A 24,031-nucleotide genomic window follows, 5' to 3' on the forward strand; every position below is an offset into this window, starting at 1 on the left:
AAATTATACAAAATATAAGTAATAAATTATAACAAAAATGTATTTTCATTGACTCCCTCGAACTTTCGCTGAATTTGTATACATTCTTCTCTATCTTCTGTTTTTTCTAATAATCTGGAAATTTATTATTTTATGTTGGAATTCTCGCTCATTTTTACTCACACCCCAATACATTCCACATGCAAAACATGTGAAACGAATTGTTTAGGAAGTCGTAAGAAGATGTCAGGTCGAGCGTTCCTTCTTCATGATAGTACTATTCAATTATATATACAAAGGTTGAAACTAATTCAAAAATCAATTTATTCCAGATCTACCAACTTAAGATACATACATATAATAAAGTAAGTGTTGCCATTAAGGCGAACTAAAAAGGTTTAAATAAATGACATTGAGATGTCGTGGTTACATGGTATGTTGTTTTTGTTTTTTTTTTTTAATTGATTTTTTTTTTTAACACTTGTAGTCATCAAACCATTTTGGTGTTCTCGTTTGCGATTTGATGGTTCACCGCCGCCGTCCTGTGTGCTCGCCTTTAGAGAGTTGTCATTTATAGAATACCTGGCAGCATTGATTTCGGAATTTTCCTCTCCCTCTTCTTCTTCGCTTTCGTTGTTTTGTATGTCAGTGTCAGTTAACAGCTGATAAGTGTTTCGTTTGTTATACTTTTTTATTTGTCCGGTATGGACTGTCCTGATTATTTCTTGCATAGACACACCATATAAAGACCGGAATCTTTCGTACGTTTTACCCTCCAACACCCATTTGTTTACATTGTTGTATTTGTAATTTTGACATTACGTCCATTTTGAAATGCGAAATCCAACAACAATTCGATGCGGTTTTGACAGATTTTTTTTTTTTATTAAATTGCTGTGGTGAGAATTTTAGATTTGATTTTAGCTGTCAAATGAAGCATTTCTTGTTTTGTTAATTTGTTTAAAAATGCAGGATCCAAATGGAATGATGTCTTCCGTGCAAAAGGTATCCTTCCACCCATGCTCGAGAATGCCATTGAGAAGCGAACTGGTGGTGAGAAGCAGAAAAATATCGAAGACATGAACATGGACGAATTTGAAGACTCCCAAGACGAAAGTGTTCGCGAGGAATATCGTCACAAACGAATGGCATAGATGCGAGCATTCGCAGACAAGGCTCTTTTCGGTTCAGTGACCAAAGCTGGAGAAGGTATGTGGGTTGTGTTGCATTTGTACACAAATAGTGTGCAGCTCTGTTCGCTCATACACCACCATATGCAACAGTTGGCCATAAAATTCCCACAAATTAAGTTCCTGCGGTCGATAGCCACTACCTGCATCCCAAATTTAACAGAAAAACATCTGACAATAGTGTTTATCTATTTTGAAGGCCAGATGAGAAAGCAATTCATTGGTGCCTTGGAGCTTCGTGGTTAAAAATTCACCACCGATGAATTGGAGTTCATGTTCGGTCAGTGTGGTTCAATTCCAACGGAAATCAAGGAAGATTCCAAGCAACAAACTAGTGACAAAATGCTCAGCGACCTAGAATCCATTGATTTCTATTGATTTCGCAATTAAGAAGAAATATGTTAGATTTTTAATATTTATTTTTGTGTTCGAATGTATATTTAAATATTCAAATAATAATAAAAAAGAAAATGGTACCATAGGTTCCACGAACAATTAAAAGCCGAATGCAAATTTTAAAGTGTTTTATTAACTCCGAGTCAGCCGAAAAAAAAATTAATAAAAAAATGCTTAAACATTTTTAATAGGAAAAAAAACATTGGAACTTATTTGGACGTGCTTTTTTAAGTTGTTTTGTTTTTTACTAAAAAGTGTGAATGCAAAGTTTTTACTCACACTTCAAGGATTCCAGGAATGGAGGAATGCTTCTTGGTTTTTGGAATTCGATTCTTTTGCTTGTTCGGTGATTGAACAACTGACATGTACGGCAACTGTGTACATACAGCTTGCAATCCTTGGCCGCTGAATGCCAAAAATATCGCTTGGATAGTTTTGAGAAAGTCTTTTCATGGTCCATGTGTCCGCTGCTATCGTGGCACATCTCGAGAATGCCATTTTGCAATGATTTAGGAATATAAATCCGACCGAAGCCTTTATTGTTTTTGTAAAGTAGAATGTTGTTTTGAATATAATAGTTTCTTTTTATTTTATGTTTGTGTTTGTGTTATTATTTAAGATTTTAATTAAGTCTTGACATTCTGGATCATTGTTTTGAGCAGATGAAATTTGTGTCTCGTCGTTGGATTTGAGAATGAGTTGAGCTACGATGCTGTTTGGGATCCTTGATAGTGAGTCAACACATACGTTGTGTTTGTCTGCTCTATGTTTAATGGTAAAGTTGTAAGATTGTAGATCCAAGAGCCATCTTGCAAATTTGCGATTGTATTTACTATTTTGTAGAAGGCATGCTGTTGTCCAATTATCTGTAACTAATGTAAAGCATTTAAGACCATAAAGATAGATGTGAAATTTGTCGGTTATAGCCCAGTGTATGGCAAGGCTTTCGATTTGATGTATGTGGAGGTTCTTTTCAGTATCCGCTAGTGCACGACTGGCATACGCTATTACGACTTCTCGATTGTTTTGCTTTTGGATGAGAATAGCACCTAGTCCAGTTAATGAAGCGTCAATTTGAACCTCAGTTGCACATTCGTTCATGAAGTGCCCAAGTATTGGTGGTGATTTTAGTTTTTGCTTTAGAATTTCAACTACTTCTGCAGCTTCTTCTGTCCAAACGAAAGGTGCAGAGTTGTAAGCGTTGCGTATTGGTAGGGCAATTTTTGAAAAATCTTTTATGAATCTTCTGTGATGTGATGCAAATGCGTGAAAAGATTTGGCATCTGTTTTAGTTTTGAATTCTTTGTTGTATCGGTCTATGGAGCTTATACGGTTTGGATCTGGACGTATGCCTTCGGCGGAAATTCCATATCCCAAGAAGAATATTTCGGTTTTGAACAGTTGGCATTTCGAAAGTGAAATGCGTAGGCCACTCTTAATCAATTCTGTTAATGCATTTTCAAAATTGTCTAATATCTAATATCGATGGTCGGGGCAGATTGGCCAATATCGTCCATGTAGGTTATGGTGTTTCTGGTTTTGTGGAAAGTTTGTCGTGTAATGCGTTCCATTGTTTTGGGTGCATTTGACAAACCAAATGGCATTCTCATCAACTCAAATACTCCATCTTGTGTAACGAAGGCGGTTTTGTGTATGTCTGATGGTTTTACCTTGACTGTCATGAAGGCTGTTCTTATATCCATAACATTAAATATTTTTGAATCAGTTTGGATAAGTTTTTCTATGTCGTCATCAATATGTGGTGGTGGAAAGTTGTCTTTCAAAAATTTTTTGTTTAGATGCGTGTAGTCTACGGTCAATCTACGTGGTGTGCTTGGATGGTGAGGCTGGTTTACAATCACTGTGTAGTATGTATTAATGTAGTACATAGATTGAATTACACACATACTCTCATATACAAAATTATGAATTCTCATTATGTTATAGACTAGTTAGTTATTAAAGTACTCTTGAACTAAGCACAAGCATTGGCCTTTTATTCTGCGAACACCACATGGTGGCAGCGGTGGGATGAAGAAAACCACGCGGGAAAAAAAAATAAATTAAGTTAGAATTCGCGCATTTTTAAAAGATTAAATTTTTCATTGTTGTGCAAAATGTCGGAAAAAGATGTTAAAGTTACTATTAACCATAGCAATTACGCGGTCGAGGCTCCTGCCCAGTTTTCTTTCGAAGATCCTTCTCAATGGGGCCGGTGGAAAAGAAGGTTCGAGCGTTTTAGAATTGCGTCTGGGTTATCTACAAAATCCCAAGAAAACCAAATAAATACTCTTATGTACGTGATGGGTGATGCAGCCGATGATATTTTTTTATCATTCACATTAAGCGCAGAAGATTGTAAGAATTACCTATCGGTTTTACAAGCCTTCGAAAATTTTTTTACCGGTTTACCGGTTGTCGGAGACCTGTGGCTACAACTCTCTCAAAGATGAGATGATTCGAGATCGGTTAGTTGTATGGGTGAGGGATAAAAGCTTATCCGAAAAGTTACAGCTTGAGGCATCTCTTACTTTAGAAAGAGCAATCACAGTAATACGCAGCAATGTATCAGTTCGTCGTCAGCAACAAGAGCTAAATACGTCATCACCATCAATCAACCGGTTTCAATCAACACACGAGGCAGCAGCAGCAACAGTTCACAAAAGACGATCATCTCAAAAGCCAACAATAAATCATCATCAGAGCCCAAAAGAACAGCAACAACGGACCGTCAACAGTAATCGAGGAACCGGGAATTTCTCAGCGAATACAATAAAAAAGAAATGCGATTTTTGTGGTAATGATGCCCACTTCGATAAACGCATATGCCCTGCATATGGCAAACGCTGCAGCAAGTGTAATAAGTGGAATAATTTCAGCTATGTTTGCAAATCGAATAATAACTCTTCGAAACATATTAACTCTATAGCTGAGCACACACCAAACCCAAATCATCTTGACACATTTATTGGTACCTTTCATGCCAAGGCAACTGGCAACCGCGACCAGTGGACCGAAGACATTGTCGTTAATGGTGTCAAAGTGAATTTTGTTCTTGATAGTGGTGCTCCCGTCAATGTAATCCCTTCGTTAGTTTTCTCTAATTTTTTTTCGACAACTGTTCTAGAAGTCAGTGGCCGCAATCTTGTAGGACCAGTTGGAGAAAACCTACAAATAATCGGTTCATTTGAAGCAAAATTAGAATGCAAAGGTAGATTTTTACATTCCACGATTTATGTCATAGAACACTTAAAAGCTCCATTACTGTGTCTGAAGGCATGTGAACATCTAAAATTATTGCAGAGATTAAATGCTATCGATATAAATAGTGCAAATATTCGATCTAACGTGCAAATTGAAATTGAGTTTCCTCAATTGTTTCAAGAATTAGGTTGCCTTCCTGGGCAGTATGAAATCAAAATAAAAAGCCCAAGCAATCCGTACGCTATTTATGCAGCAAGAAGAGTGCCTATCCCATTGATAGGGAAATTAAAATCAAAATTGGACGATATGGTAAGGCTGTAAGAAGTGATCAAATTCGTTGACGAACCAACAGAGTGGTGTGCTCCACTTGTCATAGTACCCAAACCCGATGGAGATATACGACTTTGTGTTGACCTTCACCGACTCAATGAGTGTATAGAACGTAAAGTGCATCCCATGCCAAGCGCAGATCACACCCTAGCCCAGTTAGCTGGTGCTAAATTTTTCACTAAATTAGACACAAAGGACGGGTTTTGGCAGGTAAAACTGTCACCTAAGTCGCAGCTACTGACAACTTTTTTGACGCCATTTGGAAGGTTTTGCTTTCTTAGGCTACCATTTGGAATTTCAAGCGCACCGGAGATTTTTCAGAAACAGATTCAGCGCATAATTGAAGGTATTCCAGGGGTGGTGTGTCAAACTGACGACATACTTGTTTATGGGTCGACCATAGAAAATCACGACAGTAATCTCCGCAAAGTACTAGGAAAGTTGAAGTCTAAGGGAGTGACTCTTAATCGCGAGAAGTGCCAGGTTGGTTTAACATCAGTAAATTTTCTTGGCCATAGAATCGATGGCACTGGCATTCATCCAGGAAGATCAAAAGTTGAAGCGATCGAAGGATTTTCACCACCAAAGAACGTAGCGGAATTGAGAAAATTCCTTGGTCTCGTGAACTGCTTGGGCAAATTCATCCCTAACTTGGCTTCGATTTGTCATCCACTGAATGAGCTCTTGAAAAACAACGTCAATTTTACATGGGGTGTAAGTCAAAACATTGCATTTCTTAATTAAAAGAATATTTTGATTACAGAACCTGTGTTGAAAATGTTCGACCCAAGCAAGAAGACAATTATTTCAACAGATGCTTCCTCATTCGGACTTGGAGCTGTCTTGCAACAGGAAGATAGTGATGGTTTTCTTAAACCAGTCGCCTATGCATCTAGAACGCTGAGTGAAACCGAAAGAGGATACGCCCAAATAGAAAAAGAGGCCTTAGCGATAACATGGGCCACGTGCGAGAAATTTAGAGATTACATAACAGGTATGTCATTTTATATTGAAACGGACCATAAGCCATTGGTTCCGATCTTCACTTCCAAGAACTTGGATGAATTAACACCCAGACTGCAAAGATTTAGAATGCGAATGATGCAGTTCTTATTTAAAATTTACTATACCCCTGGGAAAGATTTAATTGCAGCTGACGCCTTATCCAGAAGTCCAATTGAGTCATCGAACCAGAATCCAGAGAGCGAAGAAGACTTAAGGACTTTCGTAAAGGCAATCATTTCAGAGCTACCAGCAACAGAAAATAAATTGGATGAAATCAAAACAGCCCAACAGCGTGATACAATTTTGATGGAAGTTGCGAGATATGTCCGAGAAGGATGGCCTTTAAGGCAAAAACTTACTCCCGAAGCAAAGCAATATTACAATGATCGATATAGCCTGGCAATCAATGACGGAATGCTGATGTATGGCAATCGTTTAGTCATCCCACATACAATGCGTGACGAGATGTTAAAAAGAATCCACGAAGGCCATCTAGGAATCAAGAAATGTAGAGCTCGTGCTAGGCAATCAGAATGGTGGCCTGGATGCGCAAAGGCAGTGGAACATGTCGTCAAAGGATGCGAAGTGTGCATTCAACATACTGCCCCGAGGCATGAACCACTTATTCCGACTGTGACTCCAGAAAATCCTTGGCAGATGGTTGGAGCTGACATTTTCTTTTGTAAATCAAAAACCTACCTAATTGTCAGCGACTATTATTCACGGTTTCCAGAAATCGCTTTATTGGAAAATCAAACTGCAAGTTGTATTATTTCTAAACTTAAATCTATATTTCCCAGACATGGGATCCCGGAGATAGTACGAACTGACAATGGTCCACAGTTTAAGCAGCTTGAGATGTCAGAATTTAGGAAATTTGCCAGGCATTGGGGATTCCAACACATAACCTCGAGTCCAAGATTCCCGCAGAGCAACGGCTTTATAGAGTCAGCAGTGAAAATCATCAAACTTCTTTTGAAAAAAAATGAAGATCCTTACCTTGCCCTTTTGGAGTACAGAGCAACGACAACAGCAAATGGATATAAAGGATAATGTATTGACCAATGAATATATACTTATGTGTATAGGAAAAATTAGGTTTTCCTTCGGCTTTTTTGGTCACTTTGATCGTGGCAATGAAACAAGGTTGTTACATTAACTTTTCCCGACGTTTCGGCAGGGGTTGCTGCCTTCCTCAGGGGAACTTTATTAAACATGAAAAATAAAACACATAGTACAATATTGTGGACAACAAGAATAAGAAAAAACTTACAATTTAACAATTAAATTTTAAAACAATGTAAAAAAACACTTCTAATTAAGAAGTTCAGTCTATAACTACAAAAAAACAAAGAAAAAAGCTCTTATGAGGAAACAAGTGAGCAATATACAGATGATATACTCTGTGTGTCTTGCTTGCGATTCATATTGTTTTTGTTTTTCAGGATATGGAGCGTTTCGAGTGTATATCGCTTGGAAGTATGTTTTTCCGTTTGAAGAACTTTAACACAATCGAAATCCGGAGAATGACCTTTGTCTATTGAATGGGCCGCCAATGCGGTTTTAGCCAGGTTATTGTTTTTGATGTCAGATTTGTGGTTGGACAATCTTTGGCGCAAGAATTGTTTGGTGGTTCCGATGTAGCAAAGGTTACATGTTTCGTCAGGTTTACCTTTGCAGTTTATTTTATAAATCACATCAGTGCGTTTATCTCTGTCTATTTTGGTCTTTAGTTTGGTGAAAAGGTGTCTAATTGTCTGGTTAGATTTAAAAGCCAATCGGACATCTTGGATGTTTTTGGTGACAACTTGCTTAAAACTCTCAGCCAGTTTTGGAACGTAAACAATGCTTTTGAAGTATCCTTTGTTGTTATCCTCACTTTGTTGTTTAGCGCGTCTGCATTGTTGTTGTAAAATTAAGCCACGAATAATTGCTGGCGGGAAACCGTTGTCGCTTAAAATTTTGGTCACTTTGATGGTATTTGAATGGTGGAATCTTACGTCACTTAACGTAAAAACTTTGTTAATTAAATTGGAAGCTGTGTTGAAGATTATGTGTTTGGCTTGGTTGGACCGGAAGTTGATCAGACGTCCTGATGCTGTTGGTTTTTGAAACCAATCAAACGACAATTGAGTGTCCATACGGTGGATTTTGACATCAAGGAACGATATAGAACTGTTGTTTTCGTTTTCAACAGTGAACTGTAGTTTGGAGTGGAATCCGTTCAGGATCAATAATAAGTCTGCGACTTTGTATTTGTCCATAACCGCAAATATGTCATCAACATATTTCACTATAAAATTTGGTTTTGCATTACATCCAGTTAAACATTCGTCAAGTAAATGGTCCATTACCAAATCAGCAATAGTGGGCGAAAGAGGGTTACCCATTGGCATTCCAAAAATTTGTTTGTAGATAATGTCCTTAAACTGCAAATAGTTGTTGTCTTTTAAGCAAAAATCCATGATTTCAATAAATTTAGTTTGGCTGATTTTGGTATGTCTGCTAATCGTATCCCATTTCTTTTTAATAATATTAATAGCCAATTGTACTGGGATGTTAGTAAATAATGAAATAACATCAAACGAGACCAATACATCATTACTTTGTAATTTAACATTTCTCGCTTTGTCAACAAATTCGTAAGAATTTTTTACAGTGTATTTTGTTTCATTCGTCACTGATTGTAAAATTCTACCAACAAATCTGGAAAGCTCATAGCATGGTAAATTCAAAGATGATACAATTGGACGCATGGGCATGCTTGGTTTGTGCGTTTTTGGTAGTCCGTAGATAGAGGGAAGCTGCGCGGTGTATGTTGTCATTTTGTTCTTTTCCTTATCGTCTATGTGGTTGTTGTTGTTGAGCCACTTAACAACAACACTACAAAACCGAAACAATGAGTTGGTTAAGTGGCTCAACAACAACAACCACATAGACGATAAGGAAAAGAACAAAATGACAACATACACCGCGCAGCTTCCCTCTATCTACGGACTACCAAAAACGCACAAACCAAGCATGCCCATGCGTCCAATTGTATCATCTTTGAATTTACCATGCTATGAGCTTTCCAGATTTGTTGGTAGAATTTTACAATCAGTGACGAATGAAACAAAATACACTGTAAAAAATTCTTACGAATTTGTTGACAAAGCGAGAAATGTTAAATTACAAAGTAATGATGTATTGGTCTCGTTTGATGTTATTTCATTATTTACTAACATCCCAGTACAATTGGCTATTAATATTATTAAAAAGAAATGGGATACGATTAGCAGACATACCAAAATCAGCCAAACTAAATTTATTGAAATCATGGATTTTTGCTTAAAAGACAACAACTATTTGCAGTTTAAGGACATTATCTACAAACAAATTTTTGGAATGCCAATGGGTAACCCTCTTTCGCCCACTATTGCTGATTTGGTAATGGACCATTTACTTGACGAATGTTTAACTGGATGTAATGCAAAACCAAATTTTATAGTGAAATATGTTGATGACATATTTGCGGTTATGGACAAATACAAAGTCGCAGACTTATTATTGATCCTGAACGGATTCCACTCCAAACTACAGTTCACTGTTGAAAACGAAAACAACAGTTCTATATCGTTCCTTGATGTCAAAATCCACCGTATGGACACTCAATTGTCGTTTGATTGGTTTCAAAAACCAACAGCATCAGGACGTCTGATCAACTTCCGGTCCAACCAAGCCAAACACATAATCTTCAACACAGCTTCCAATTTAATTAACAAAGTTTTTACGTTAAGTGACGTAAGATTCCACCATTCAAATACCATCAAAGTGACCAAAATTTTAAGCGACAACGGTTTCCCGCCAGCAATTATTCGTGGCTTAATTTTACAACAACAATGCAGACGCGCTAAACAACAAAGTGAGGATAACAACAAAGGATACTTCAAAAGCATTGTTTACGTTCCAAAACTGGCTGAGAGTTTTAAGCAAGTTGTCACCAAAAACATCCAAGATGTCCGATTGGCTTTTAAATCTAACCAGACAATTAGACACCTTTTCACCAAACTAAAGACCAAAATAGACAGAGATAAACGCACTGATGTGATTTATAAAATAAACTGCAAAGGTAAACCTGACGAAACATGTAACCTTTGCTACATCGGAACCACCAAACAATTCTTGCGCCAAAGATTGTCCAACCACAAATCTGACATCAAAAACAATAACCTGGCTAAAACCGCATTGGCGGCCCATTCAATAGACAAAGGTCATTCTCCGGATTTCGATTGTGTTAAAGTTCTTCAAACGGAAAAACATACTTCCAAGCGATATACACTCGAAACGCTCCATATCCTGAAAAACAAAAACAATATGAATCGCAAGCAAGACACACAGAGTATATCATCTGTATATTGCTCACTTGTTTCCTCATAAGAGCTTTTTTCTTTGTTTTTTTGTAGTTATAGACTGAACTTCTTAATTAGAAGTGTTTTTTTACATTGTTTTAAAATTTAATTGTTAAATTGTAAGTTTTTTCTTATTCTTGTTGTCCACAATATTGTACTATGTGTTTTATTTTTCATGTTTAATAAAGTTCCCCTGAGGAAGGCAGCAACCCCTGCCGAAACGTCGGGAAAAGTTAATGTAACAACCTTGTTTCATTGCCACGATCAAAGTGACCAAAAAAGCCGAAGGAAAACCTAATTTTTCCTATACACATAAGCAAATGGATATAGCCCTGCCGAATTATTGATGAACCGACGATTACGAACGACTTTACCACTTGCAGCCAAGCAATTGCGTACAAAGTCTATTAGACAGGATGAACTCCAGCATAAAGAACAAATTTTGAAACAAAAACAAGCAACCAATTTCAACAATAGACATGGTGTCCACAGCCGCCCAGATTTTCGGCCTGGCGACATCGTTTGGGTTCGAGATCTGCAAGTTTGGGGCAGAATTTTGAACTAAGCTGATTCACCACGCTCCTATTTCGTCGAAACTGAAAGAGGTACATTTCGAAGAAATTCATTTCACCTTGTTTATTCTTTCAGAAAAGACATTCCTTATGTATCTAATGAGGTACATATACCCGAACCGACAGATGATGTGATAACAAGTAATGTGCCAACTACTAATGAAGACTCTAAAGGGGGAGAAGAGGTCACGAGAAGTTCTGACTTAACTAGACATCCCAATTATCTTACAACAACTCGATATGGTCGAACAGTATTTAAACCAAACCGGTATACATCATCATAGAAAATATACTTAGAATATCATTACAAATTATTGAAATGTAAATATTTTGAAAATGTAATTAATTTTATTCTTAAAAGGGGAGATGTGTAGTATGTATTAATGTAGTACATAGATTGAATTACACACATACTCTCATATACAAAATTATGAATTCTCATTATGTTATAGACTAGTTAGTTATTAAAGTACTCTTGAACTAAGCACAAGCATTGGCCTTTTATTCTGCGAACACCACTATCACTACTGGTGAAGCATATTCTGATTGTGAGTCTCGAGCTATTTTGAGATGTTTCCAATTTTCTACGGTCTCGTTTATAAATTTTCGATCGCTCCATGAGTATCGATATGGCTTTCTGAAGACTGTTATTTCGCCGCTGGTGATGAGAGAATGTTCGCCGATCGTACAATGGCCTAAGACGTCTTCATCTGTCGAAAAGGCTTGCAAATTGTTGTAAATTATTTGTTGAAACTTTACAATTTGGATAGAAGTAAGATTTGTAAATGATGAAATCTGATCTTCAGTTTCTTTTGATAGTCTAGTTGGAATGCTTTGTATGCCCTTAGAAATGCAAGAATTAATGCTGGTTTTGACATCGTCTGTGACTGAATCTTTAAGAATTTGGATATCGCCGTTCGACTCAACAATTATTGTTAAGTTGTTGGCTTTTCTCCAATCGCTGCCAAGTATGAGTGTAATTTGAGTATTGCTTACAACTGCTACTGGGCCAAATGTACAAGATATGTCACCTACAGATATAAATAGATCTATTTGACCAATTGGCTTGCACTCGCTGTTTATAGATGTGATTGAAGGTCCATAATATTTCTGGATGCAATAACTTGATGGGATTGAACGGCGGTCGATAACTGACTGTTCTGCACCACTGTCGATGAGTGTTGAAATAGGAGTTCCATCAAATACAATCGCCACCTTTTGTGTTAAAAGCGCAATTTGCTTGCTTTGGAGGAATTTTATTTGAGCAGTTGTTGATTGAATGACCTGTTTTGTTGCAGATGGTGCATGGTATGTGGCATTGAGAGACTGGATGCGAATATTTTTTGCAACGTGGACATAAGTAACTATTTACTTTGAAGTTATCATTTTGGGCTGTAGGTTTTTGGAAACTATATTGTTGGTTGGATGAAGATGGATAGTTATTGTTATGCTGTTGAGAAGTGCTATTTATGTATGGTTGTTGTTTATCGTTTGGAATGTGTTTTACAGTGTATTTTGTGTCATCATCAAGAGTTTGGGCTATTTCAAAGAGTTTATCTAATGTGGTGGGAGCGCCTATACGCATGAGTCGGCGGTCAGTGTTCTTCGACTGGAATCTTTATACCACTTGGAACCTTAGTTATAATTTCCAACTTACCGCTCAGATATTGTGTGATTGACTCGTTTGGATGTTGAACTCGTGCATTGACCCGTTCGTTCCATTCTCGCAGTGTTGGTTGCTTGATGAATCTTTGCTTAAATGCCATAAGCCATGCTGACCAGTTATCTTTGTTTTCGCCTTCGAAGTTCTGCCAATTTTTGGCAATTCCCAAAAGTTTGCTGGTGCAGAAAGTAGACTATTTGAGGTGCCCGCGTTTGTAATGGGCTGTACTTGAAAGTTTGTTTTGTATGATGATTTCAACTGCATCATCTTTTGTCGTAGCCTTGACTTCCAATCCTCTTTTTTTGATTTCACTCTTAAGAAAATCAAGAGTGAATTGGTTAAGGATGGAAGCGTCGGTCGTTGTTTCTATTAATTTGTCGAGAAGCGACATTTTGGTTTGATTTTTTTGCTGTTCTGGTTTTATTAATAAGAGTAAAAGTATGATTTGTTGTTCTTTAGAGTTACCGACTGCGCCATGTAAGTAAAGTAATATCTCATGGGAAGATATTCGATTAAAAAAGGAACTTTTTTATCTAGAAAATTAAAAACACGTCCGTTGTCGTTGAAACTAATTCAAAAATCAATTTATTCCAGATCTACCAACTTAAGATACATACATATAATAAAGTAAGTGTTGCCATTAAGGTGAACTAAAAAGGTTTAAATAAATGACATTGAGATGTCGTGGTTACAGGAATTAAGATAAAAAACCATAAAATTGACGAAATACATTCCAAATTAAAAATACCCCCCCTCAATTTGTTTGAGAGTCCTTTCTGTATAATTCTACATAATTATCTGTATAAAAAAAATTATTTACGCACAGACATCTTTCTTAAAAAAATCTTTTATTGGCTCTAGGGACCTTAAAATGTCAAAATTTTCAATTCGACAAATCGGACCGATTACAATAACATCTTATTTAAAGTTAATAACAATTGAATTTTCTCAAGAAATTTCTGAAGTTAAAGTACCATGTATGAGTCATTCTTGTTAATTATTTATCCCTAAAAGAAAACTAAACAAAAAATGTTCCCACTATTATAAGCATGGTTTGAAAATGTCTGTCTCATTTGAAAATGATTCAAAAAAAAGTAGGTCAAGCCTTCCAACGTCGACAAAGGAATGTCCCTACAAATTGCCCTAATTATGTTGCAAGAGTGACTTTACATAATTGTACGCCCGCAACCTTCACCTGCCGAAAATGTTAAAAACAATTAGATCGGTGATTGTGCATTTGTGACATTGTCCGATTTGGGATTTTGAATTTCCAATCGCAAAAGAATGTCAACGCAAACGACTTAAAAAACTACAATTTTTCAATCTATGCATCGACTTATGAGCCCTATTCCGGGAAGGTATGTTGTGGACGCCTGGTCAGGAACCGCATCCCCAATCCTAAAATAAGAAAATAAAAGAATAATTAAATAATAACCAAATAAATTTCGTACTTACTCAAATGTTGTTCAATGTTGTTTTGTAAGTGTAATATAAAGTGATGCAGCCTCATTGTTGGTCTCCATGGAAACTCTCCATACCTCAGTAGAGAGAAATTCCATGGGAAAGCAATGGGTGCTTTCCGGAGGAGATCTGGGTTTTGTGTATTGTCGTTTAAGTTGGTTGAATTGTTAAGTTGCATGTGAATGAAACTTTGTTTTATGTCCGTGTTAGTTTTCAGTACTGACGGTTAATGCATATCATTGCGGTGGTTAGGTGATTCGTATTCATATGTTTTGTTGATACTTTGTCATTATGTGTATGGATTTGTTTAGTGTTCTGTATTACAGGCATAGAGGAAATATATTATCTAGAGTCCCGACCGGTACCCGTCCTACCTGAAACACCCCCAAATTTTATTCGAGGTGAACTCTCCCAAATTCGAGGTAAACTCTCTCAAATTCACTATCGGTCAATACATGTGAGTGGAGAAAAAAAAGCAAAATGGGGGATTGGGCTAAAAAGAAACTTATGGAATTTTTGTGACCTGTCAAAAATGACAATCAATTTTGAAAAACAAAACAATGGGTTTCGGATTTTAAGAGTAAGTTTTTGTTAATTGTTTTGATTTTTAATATAATTTGATATTTTTCAGACCAAAATTCTTTATAATGAAGGGGGTATATACAAGTTCACTTCATTGAATAAAAAGTAAGTCAAATTGCAGTGAAGGAGGTGCAACAATAATCGATATATTTTAAAGTCTGTTTTTTTCATTTTAGATAGTGCCATAATGCAGGAAGCAATTTCCCTTGAGTAATCTTGAAGGCAAACCAAACAAGGCGCTGATTTGCAGGTAAGTTTTTTGTATATTATATTTCTCTTAACGAAATAATATCAATATTTTTAACTAAAAATACTGCCCATTATTTTTGTATGTACTTCTCAACGGCAATAGCTGCCGCAGGCGTTGACGGTGGAGGTGTCACCATCAAAACCATTAGAAACAACACCACCAAGTCAATGATGCAAGTGGATGTTTTGCCATGTAATAGTTGACCGCTGACGCCCTTCTCCATTACATACATATCGAAACAATCGCAGGAAGGCTCCAAAAAATGTCCAACCTTAACTGTAAGTCAGTTCAAATTTTAAATCTACAACGAATCCATTCGTTTTGCTCCTAAGGATCGCACTGGCTTAACGGTGGCAATCATTGGGAGGCAAATGAGCTGGGCCGACAAGAATCCCCAAGAAGCCAAACAGATTCAAATCAGTCTCTCGGCAGCTACTGACGATGTCAGCGAGTGGATTCCATCGATTTTCACACAGAAAATCAACATCAAAAAAAGTGAGTCAACTCTCATTTCAGATTTCCTTATATAATAAAAATTAATTTCTTTATAGTCACCACAATTCAGTAGCGTCATGGTCAACCTGCCGATCAACCATTCACAGTGAATAACCTCTATTCGTAGCGGAAACGGTCCCTGTGTTGTCGACAATGCGAACACAATGTCATCAAGCCGGAGTACCATCCAGGATCGATCAAGTATCGCATTCAATTGTTTACTCACTACCATGTGCCCGACGTTCTGCTTGTGTGTTGTGAAAATCCACTGAAGCCTGGCACGTCCACTGAATTGATCCTCAAGTTAACTAACCCAACGATGTACCATATGACCACAACCATTATGAAACTGCCAACCAAGGAAGAGGAACGACGAATGATCGACTTCAAATAAAAGTTCAACGAAAGTAACCAAAGTAAATAACAAACAAATCGAATTGGAAATTCTTATGTTGTTTCTCTTATTTTTTTTATAGATTCACCACTTGGAGAAAGTCCAATAAAGTAACAATCAAATTGAACTTCACACCTGAAGAGGGACTAAAACCAGGCGATTATGTTACCCTTAGTTTCTTGATGAAATATACTTTTGTGAATCCATACACACGCCCGAAAAGAAAGGACGTCGAAAACACGCAGTTTTTGCAAAAGTTGGTCAAATTGAAGCCTAGATTTATTTCTATGTATATCTAGAAAATAATCTTTTTTGCAAACAACTTGTTTATTTATTTTGAGCTATTGTGTAATTTTGAATATATTGTATATTCTACTGTTTCTTTGCTGACTAGGATTATTTTTCTTCAAAATTATTTATGATTTACTTTACTTTAATAATAAAGAAATTGTTTTGAATTCAAAGATGTTGGTGCTTTTTGGTTTAGGGGACCTACATAACTAAAATGTTCGTTGGAATTTTTAAACACCCATTTAAACGATATAAATTTTGCCCTGTTTTTTGTTTGCTCGTTTTTCAAATTGGAAAAAATCATCCGTTAAATTAAATTGCATATTTTTTAAATAACTCACGTTTGAAACTTCTTATTCTTCTGATGTTTTGGTTTATGATGTTCCTGTGTTCGCGATTTTATATGGTCAACAGACTCATGAGTCTTCATTTTATTCTACCTCAAGTTTTAAAAAACCTTAATTGTAACTTTTATGGTTTTAACCTTTCTATACCCGCGTCAAAAAAATAACACGTATACCCGCGCACGGTCTCTCAAACCGAAACTAAAAAGCCCGTAGTTTCTCTTCTACTTCGAATATCTTTATTTTTTTTTGTATTTAATAAATAAATTAAATTGCTAAATTACACCGTTACTAACATATTTGAGAAAAGGTAATTTTACGGTCTCACTGACCAATGCGCGGGTATAATAAGGTTAAATAGTTCGTTTGAGATAATTTTTGATGCTGATTACCAACCTAAACTTCGATTTTAGCTACATGTGTTCAAACTGAAGAACACCATTTCTCAACATTTTTTTAAGCAAAATATTGAAAAAGATATTGTAGATTTGGAAATCATCAATTTTTTTTTTTTTTGAAAAAAAAGCTTGAATTTAGTGAGCCTAGAAAAGCCTTAAATGTATGTATATTATGTCACTAATTATAACGTTGAGTGCCGAATGGAATTTAAAAACATATTTGTATTAATTTCATTGTATTTAAAAAAATATATAAACATGGTTAACAAACCAGGAAGTGTACATATTTAATGATTACATTTTTTTTTATCACAAAAAAGAATATATTAATTAACGTAAAATTTAATATGGATATAAGCTAAACAAATTGTTTTTATTCATATGCTCATCCTTGACAACAAAAAGGAGACATTTAACATTTTGAACTATTAGATAGAAATGGTGTATGATGTTAGTGCTGATGAGTTAGTGTGATGTTAGTGCGAAGTTTTGAGTTCGCTTTTGCTTGATATAGAACTCTCCAGCTGTGATGATTCTCATAGTATCAGCTGAAAGATTTTTAATTTTAAAATAAATTACCTCAAGCAAAAACATAACACTTTTCACTTACTCTCTGTTGTAAAACATTTAGCTTTTAGTGCCAGATCAAGAATTGATAGTCCAGGCTCTGGATCGGATTTCGTTGTAATTCAGTTCACCTAGTTGTTCAACATTTCTCTTATAGAGCGCCTCTGTGACTTTTTCGTCTTGTTTTAGACATACTTTTGCAATGAGAAAAACTTAAATAGCTAAAAGAAGTGATTTATTTGTTTATTAAAAATCACCTCCATGGACTAGAAGCATCACATCTTCTTTGTGCTTTTCTCTTCTCTGTTATTTTTTGTTTTCTTAAAGGAGAAATGCAATTTCTTCTAGTGGGATAAAAGTGAACAACTTGAGAAGCTTCTCGACTTCAGAATCTGGCATTTTCAAAAAGAACTGATAAAGAACAAATGGCGACATTTTTTCTTCGTCCAGCCAAATACCATTGCTAGCAGATTTTCCGAACTTGTCTTCTCCTTCGTTGGTCACAAGAGGAGGTGTCAATCCAAATACTGATTTCTTCTTTTATACTCTGCTGATAGTTTGTGGCCAGTCATTAAGTTACCCATTTGTTCACTGCCTCCCATTTGAAAGCGACAATTGTATTTCTGAAGGAAATGCAACCAGTCATAAGCTTGGAAAATTTGATATGCGAATTCGGTAAAGCTCATTCCAGCTGCACTATCAAGTCGCTACTGGACTGACAATATTGAGAGCATTGATCCCATTCGAAAGTGTCTTCCCATATTGGCAACAAAGTCTACTAAATGCAGATTTTCGTACCAAGATGCATTGTTGACGACTCTAAAAGAAAGATTATCAAAACGATTGAGTTTTTAAAGAACATTAGGTTTCTATTATAGTTACCTAATAGGAGATAGGTCATTTTTGTTTTCACTTTTGCCCCAAAGTCCATCCTGATGATTCTTGAATATTCTATTAAGGTGTTTTTCTATAACAATTAATTTGTCTTAATGACCGACAACCCTAGTTTATTTCGTTCTGTTTTTGTTTTGCCACTAGGATCACCGATAAGACCCGTAGTTTTTCCAACTAACGCAATTGGATTGTGTCTTTCTCGATGCCATGTAGAAGTCCAATTATTACCAGGAGATTGTCAACGTGTAGACTATCGGCAGCTGGATCAAAGCCGGCGTAGATTGTTTGTTGTTTACTTGTGAAAAGTTTTGCCATTTCCGGACTACCGTTTTAAGAAGAACAGAATATAATTCATTACGATTTCTTATAGTTTTTATAAACATACAAAACAATATACTACTTACACAGCGGTGCCTGGAAAGAGATCCTGAAAGAATCTAGAGCCAAGTTACGTAGGGAAATACTTCTTCGGATATGATGAGGGCACTTTTTATATCGATGAAATAGTAGACTCTGGATCATTTTGTATGAAATTATTTATATAATATAGATAAAACAGTTAATCAGGAGTACTATTAACAACTTTGTTTTTATAATTTTTCACTTTTGTGTTGATTTATTTAAAGTTTAAATTGCAGAAATTGTATTTTGTATTCTTTTTAATCTTCAATGTCAAAATACTTACCTGGCTGTTGATCTGCCAAAACTGGGTACAACTCAAATTGGGTCACGTTCGCATTGCAGTTCTAGGGTGCGCCTATACTTTCGGCATGATTTATTCTGTTTTTAGCTAAACTTTTCATAAAAATTATAGAATTTGTTTGCCAAAAGCCGTTGAATATTATTTTTAGCACAGTTTTCACTAAAAAGAAGTTGCAAAATTAATTTTTATTTCTTTTCGCATTAATTTTTCAATTTTTGAATTCAACGAATCTCTTTTTTGAACGGCTGAGTTCACCTCATAGTTTTTTCCCCCGCGGTTAAGCAATATGGGCACAAATTCCATAACAACTACATTCAAATTGGCTTGGTCCCATAAGAAATGCACGGGACAACTAACACATGCTTATACCTATGGACAAAATCCTCCCAATTTAGTTTGTAGGCCGAAAGAGAGCAAACCCATTAAGTCGGGACTCTAGATAATATATTTCCTCTATGGTTACATGTGTTACATGTGTTCCTGTTAAGCGGCATATACACGCATCAAAATCTCATCAAGCATGTGCGAGTGTGTTTGTAAAATCTTTTTCGCCTTGAACATACACACATCAAGCATCATTTCTTCTTAGATTTTGGATGTGAATGGATATGCGAATTTTTTGTTAGAAAAATATGAGTGACACGGACGTTGCATAGCTCTGGGACTAGCGCTGGCGTTAAAAATGAAGAGGACAAATTTGCGGAAAAAACGGATCTGGATAAAAGAGTGGCTGAAAAAACGAAATCAGTTTACACATAAAAATCTTTTAAATGAACTAAAATTAAGTTCGCCAAGTGACTTTAAAAATTTCGTTCGCATGAATGAGGACACATAGAACCAACTTCTGGAAATGATAACACCCAAAATTATCAGAAAAGATACCGAAATGCGAGAAGCTATACCTGTTAGTCAACGTCTGTCAATAACTCTTCGGTTTCTGGCTACAGGCAATAAATTTGCAGACTTAAAATTCATCAGTGCTATTTCTGAACAGTCTATTGATCGAATTGTCATGGAAACGTGCGAAGCTATTATTGAAGTCCTAAATATTGAAAAAGATATTGTAGATTTTGAAATCATCAATTTTTTTTTTTTTTTTGAAAAAAAAGCTTGAATTTAGTGAGCCTAGAAAAGCCTTAAATGTATGTATATTATGTCACTAATTATAACGTTGAGTGCCGAATGGAATTTAAAAACATATTTGTATTAATTTCATTGTATTTAAAAAAATATATAAACATGGTTAACAAACCAGGAAGTGTACATATTTAATGATTACATTTTTTTTTATCACAAAAAAGAATACAATATTATTAATATTAATTAACGTAAAATTTAATATGGATATAAGCTAAACAAATTGTTTTTATTCATATGCTCATCCTTGACAACAAAAAGGTGACATTTAACATTTTGAACTATTAGATAGAAATGGTGTATGATGTTAGTGCTGATGAGTTAGTGTGATGTTAAGCCTAGTACATACTTCCTCGTGAAGTGAACGTTCGCCAGTGGAGAAAGTGAACTTTTGACATTGCTCACTGGTACACACTTGTGAGTACACATTTTGCACGTGAATTGCCCGTGAACGAAAACTCTCCACTTTGTTCTCCACTCAGCTTCACGAGCATGTTCACGGGTGAACCAAAAACTGAAATTTGTATGGGTTCACGAGATGGTTCACAAGTATGTACTAGGCTTTAGTGCGAAGTTTTGAGTTCGCTTTTGCTTGATATAGAACTCTCCAGCTGTGATGATTCTCATAGTATCAGCTGAAAGATTTTTAATTTTAAAATAAATTACCTCAAGCAAAAACATAACACTTTTCACTTACTCTCTGTTGTAAAACATTTAGCTTTTAGTGCCAGATCAAGAATGGATAGTCCAGGCTCTGGATCGGATTTCGTTGTAATTCAGTTCACCTAGTTGTTCAACATTTTTCTTATAGAGCGCCTCTGTGACTTTTTCGTCTTGTTTTAGACATACTTTTGCAATGAGAAAAGCTTAAATAGCTAAAAGAAGTGATTTATTTGTTTATTAAAAATCACCTCCATGGACTAGAAGCATCACATCTTCTTTGTGCTTTTCTCTTCTCTGTTATTTTTTGTTTTCTTAAAGGAGAAATGCAATTTCTTCTAGTGGGATAAAAGTGAACAACTTGAGAAGCTTCTCGACTTCAGAATCTGGCATTTTCAAAAAGAACTGATAAAGAACAAATGGCGACATTTTTTCTTCGTCCAGCCAAATACCATTGCTAGCAGATTTTCCGAACTTGTCTTCTCCTTCGTTGGTCACAAGAGGAGGTGTCAATCCAAATACTGATTTCTTCTTTTATACTCTGCTGATAGTTTGTGGCCAGTCATTAAGTTACCCATTTGTTCACTGCCTCCCATTTGAAAGCGACAATTGTATTTCTGAAGGAAATGCAACCAGTCATAAGCTTGGAAAATTTGATATGCGAATTCGGTAAAGCTCATTCCAGCTGCACTATCAAGTCGCTACTGGACTGACAATATTGAGAGCATTGATCCCATTCGAAAGTGTCTTCCCATATTGGCAACAAAGTCTACTAAATGCAGATTTTCGTACCAAGATGCATTGTTGACGACTCTAAAAGAAAGATTATCAAAACGATTGAGTTTTTAAAGAACATTAGGTTTCTATTATAGTTACCTAATAGGAGATAGGTCATTTTTGTTTTCACTTTTGCCCCAAAGTCCATCCTGATGATTCTTGAATATTCTATTAAGGTGTTTTTCTATAACAATTAATTTGTCTTAATGACCGACAACCCTAGTTTATTTCGTTCTGTTTTTGTTTTGCCACTAGGATCACCGATAAGACCCGTAGCTTTTCCAACTAACGCAATTGGATTGTGTCTTTCTCGATGCCATGTAGAAGTCCAATTATTACCAGGAGATTGTCAACGTGTAGACTATCGGCAGCTGGATCAAAGCCGGCGTAGATTGTTTGTTGTTTACTTGTGAAAAGTTTTGCCATTTCCGGACTACCGTTTTAAGAAGAACAGAATATAATTCATTACGATTTCTTATAGTTTTTATAAACATACAAAACAATATACAACTTACACAGCGGTGCCTGGAAAGAGATCCTGAAAGAATCTAGAGCCAAGTTACGTAGGGAAATACTTCTTCGGATATGATGAGGGCACTTTTTATATCGATGAAATAGTAGACTCTGGATCATTTTGTATGAAATTATTTATATAATATAGATAAAACAGTTAATCAGGAGTACTATTAACAACTTTGTTTTTATAATTTTTCACTTTTGTGTTGATTTATTTAAAGTTTAAATTGCAGAAATTGTATTTTGTATTCTTTTTAATCTTCAATGTCAAAATACTTACCTGGCTGTTGATCTGCCAAAACTGGGTACAACTCAAATTGGGTCACGTTCGCATTGCAGTTCTAGGGTGCGCCTATACTTTCGGCATGATTTATTCTGTTTTTAGCTAAACTTTTCATAAAAATTATAGAATTTGTTTGCCAAAAGCCGTTGAATATTATTTTTAGCACAGTTTTCACTAAAAAGAAGTTGCAAAATTAATTTTTATTTCTTTTCGCATTAATTTTTCAATTTTTGAATTCAACGAATCTCTTTTTTGAACGGCTGAGTTCACCTCATAGTTTTTTCCCCCGCGGTTAAGCAATATGGGCACAAATTCCATAACAACTACATTCAAATTGGCTTGGTCCCATAAGAAATGCACGGGACAACTAACACATGCTTATACCTATGGACAAAATCCTCCCAATTTAGTTTGTAGGCCGAAAGAGAGCAAACCCATTAAGTCGGGACTCTAGATAATATATTTCCTCTATGGTTACATGTGTTACATGTGTTCCTGTTAAGCGGCATATACACGCATCAAAATCTCATCAAGCATGTGCGAGTGTGTTTGTAAATTTTTTTTCGCCTTGAATATACACACATCAAGCATCATTTCTTCGTAGATTTTGGATGTGAATGGATATGCGAATTTTTTGTTAGAAAAATATGAGTGACACGGACGTTGCATAGCTCTGGGACTAGCGCTGGCGTTAAAAATGAAGAGGACAAATTTGCGGAAAAAACGGATCCGGATAAAAGAGTGGCTGAAAAAACGAAATCAGTTTACACATAAAAATCTTTTAAATGAACTGAAATTAAGTTCGCCAAGTGACTTTAAAAATTTCGTTCGCATGAATGAGGACACATAGAACCAACTTCTGGAAATGATAACACCCAAAATTATCAGAAAAGATACCGAAATGCGAGAAGCTATACCTGTTAGTCAACGTCTGTCAATAACTCTTCGGTTTCTGGCTACAGGCAATAAATTTGCAGACTTAAAATTCATCAGTGCTATTTCTGAACAGTCTATTGATCGAATTGTCATGGAAACGTGCGAAGCTATTATTGAAGTCCTAAATATTGAAAAAGATATTGTAGATTTTGAAATCATCAATTTTTTTTTTTTTTTTGAAAAAAAAGCTTGAATTTAGTGAGCCTAGAAAAGCCTTAAATGTATGTATATTATGTCACTAATTATAACGTTGAGTGCCGAATGGAATTTAAAAACATATTTGTATTAATTTCATTGTATTTAAAAAAATATATAAACATGGTTAACAAACCAGGAAGTGTACATATTTAATGATTACATTTTTTTTTATCACAAAAAAGAATACAATATTATTAATATTAATTAACGTAAAATTTAATATGGATATAAGCTAAACAAATTGTTTTTATTCATATGCTCATCCTTGACAACAAAAAGGTGACATTTAACATTTTGAACTATTAGATAGAAATGGTGTATGATGTTAGTGCTGATGAGTTAGTGTGATGTTAAGCCTAGTACATACTTCCTCGTGAAGTGAACGTTCGCCAGTGGAGAAAGTGAACTTTTGACA

General features: G+C 35.6%; 2 protein-coding genes, 1 long non-coding RNA gene and 3 pseudogenes across 3 annotated transcripts; 3 read left to right on the forward strand and 3 right to left on the reverse strand.

Annotated features, from left to right (window-relative positions):
* The first annotated feature begins 230 nt into the window (after positions 1-230).
* LOC129952396 (viral IAP-associated factor homolog) lies at positions 231-1,547 on the forward strand (annotated as a pseudogene).
* A 6,094-nt stretch (positions 1,548-7,641) lies between these two features.
* On the reverse strand, positions 7,642-8,866 carry LOC129950610 (uncharacterized). The gene is made up of 2 exons (XM_056062542.1): positions 7,777-8,866; positions 7,642-7,712 (listed from the first exon to the last, which is right to left on the reverse strand). The coding sequence occupies exons 1-2, from the start codon at positions 8,864-8,866 to the stop codon at positions 7,642-7,644; spliced, it is 1,161 nt and encodes a 386-aa protein (XP_055918517.1).
* Positions 8,867-8,951: 85 nt separating this feature from the next.
* On the forward strand, positions 8,952-11,351 carry LOC129950611 (uncharacterized). Its single transcript, XM_056062543.1, has 2 exons — positions 8,952-10,414; positions 11,144-11,351. The coding sequence occupies exons 1-2, from the start codon at positions 8,952-8,954 to the stop codon at positions 11,349-11,351; spliced, it is 1,671 nt and encodes a 556-aa protein (XP_055918518.1).
* Positions 11,352-15,389: 4,038 nt separating this feature from the next.
* On the forward strand, positions 15,390-16,295 carry LOC129951441 (uncharacterized). Its single transcript, XR_008782187.1, has 3 exons — positions 15,390-15,518; positions 15,575-15,934; positions 15,995-16,295. It is a non-coding gene; the product is annotated as an uncharacterized LOC129951441 (long non-coding RNA).
* A 996-nt stretch (positions 16,296-17,291) lies between these two features.
* LOC129950612 (tyrosine--tRNA ligase, mitochondrial-like) lies at positions 17,292-18,928 on the reverse strand (annotated as a pseudogene).
* A 1,861-nt stretch (positions 18,929-20,789) lies between these two features.
* LOC129950613 (tyrosine--tRNA ligase, mitochondrial-like) lies at positions 20,790-22,316 on the reverse strand (annotated as a pseudogene).
* Positions 22,317-24,031: the final 1,715 nt, after the last annotated feature.

The sequence above is a fragment of the Eupeodes corollae genome, chromosome 3, assembly GCF_945859685.1.
Source record: "Eupeodes corollae chromosome 3, idEupCoro1.1, whole genome shotgun sequence".
NCBI lineage: Eukaryota > Metazoa > Arthropoda > Insecta > Diptera > Syrphidae > Eupeodes > Eupeodes corollae.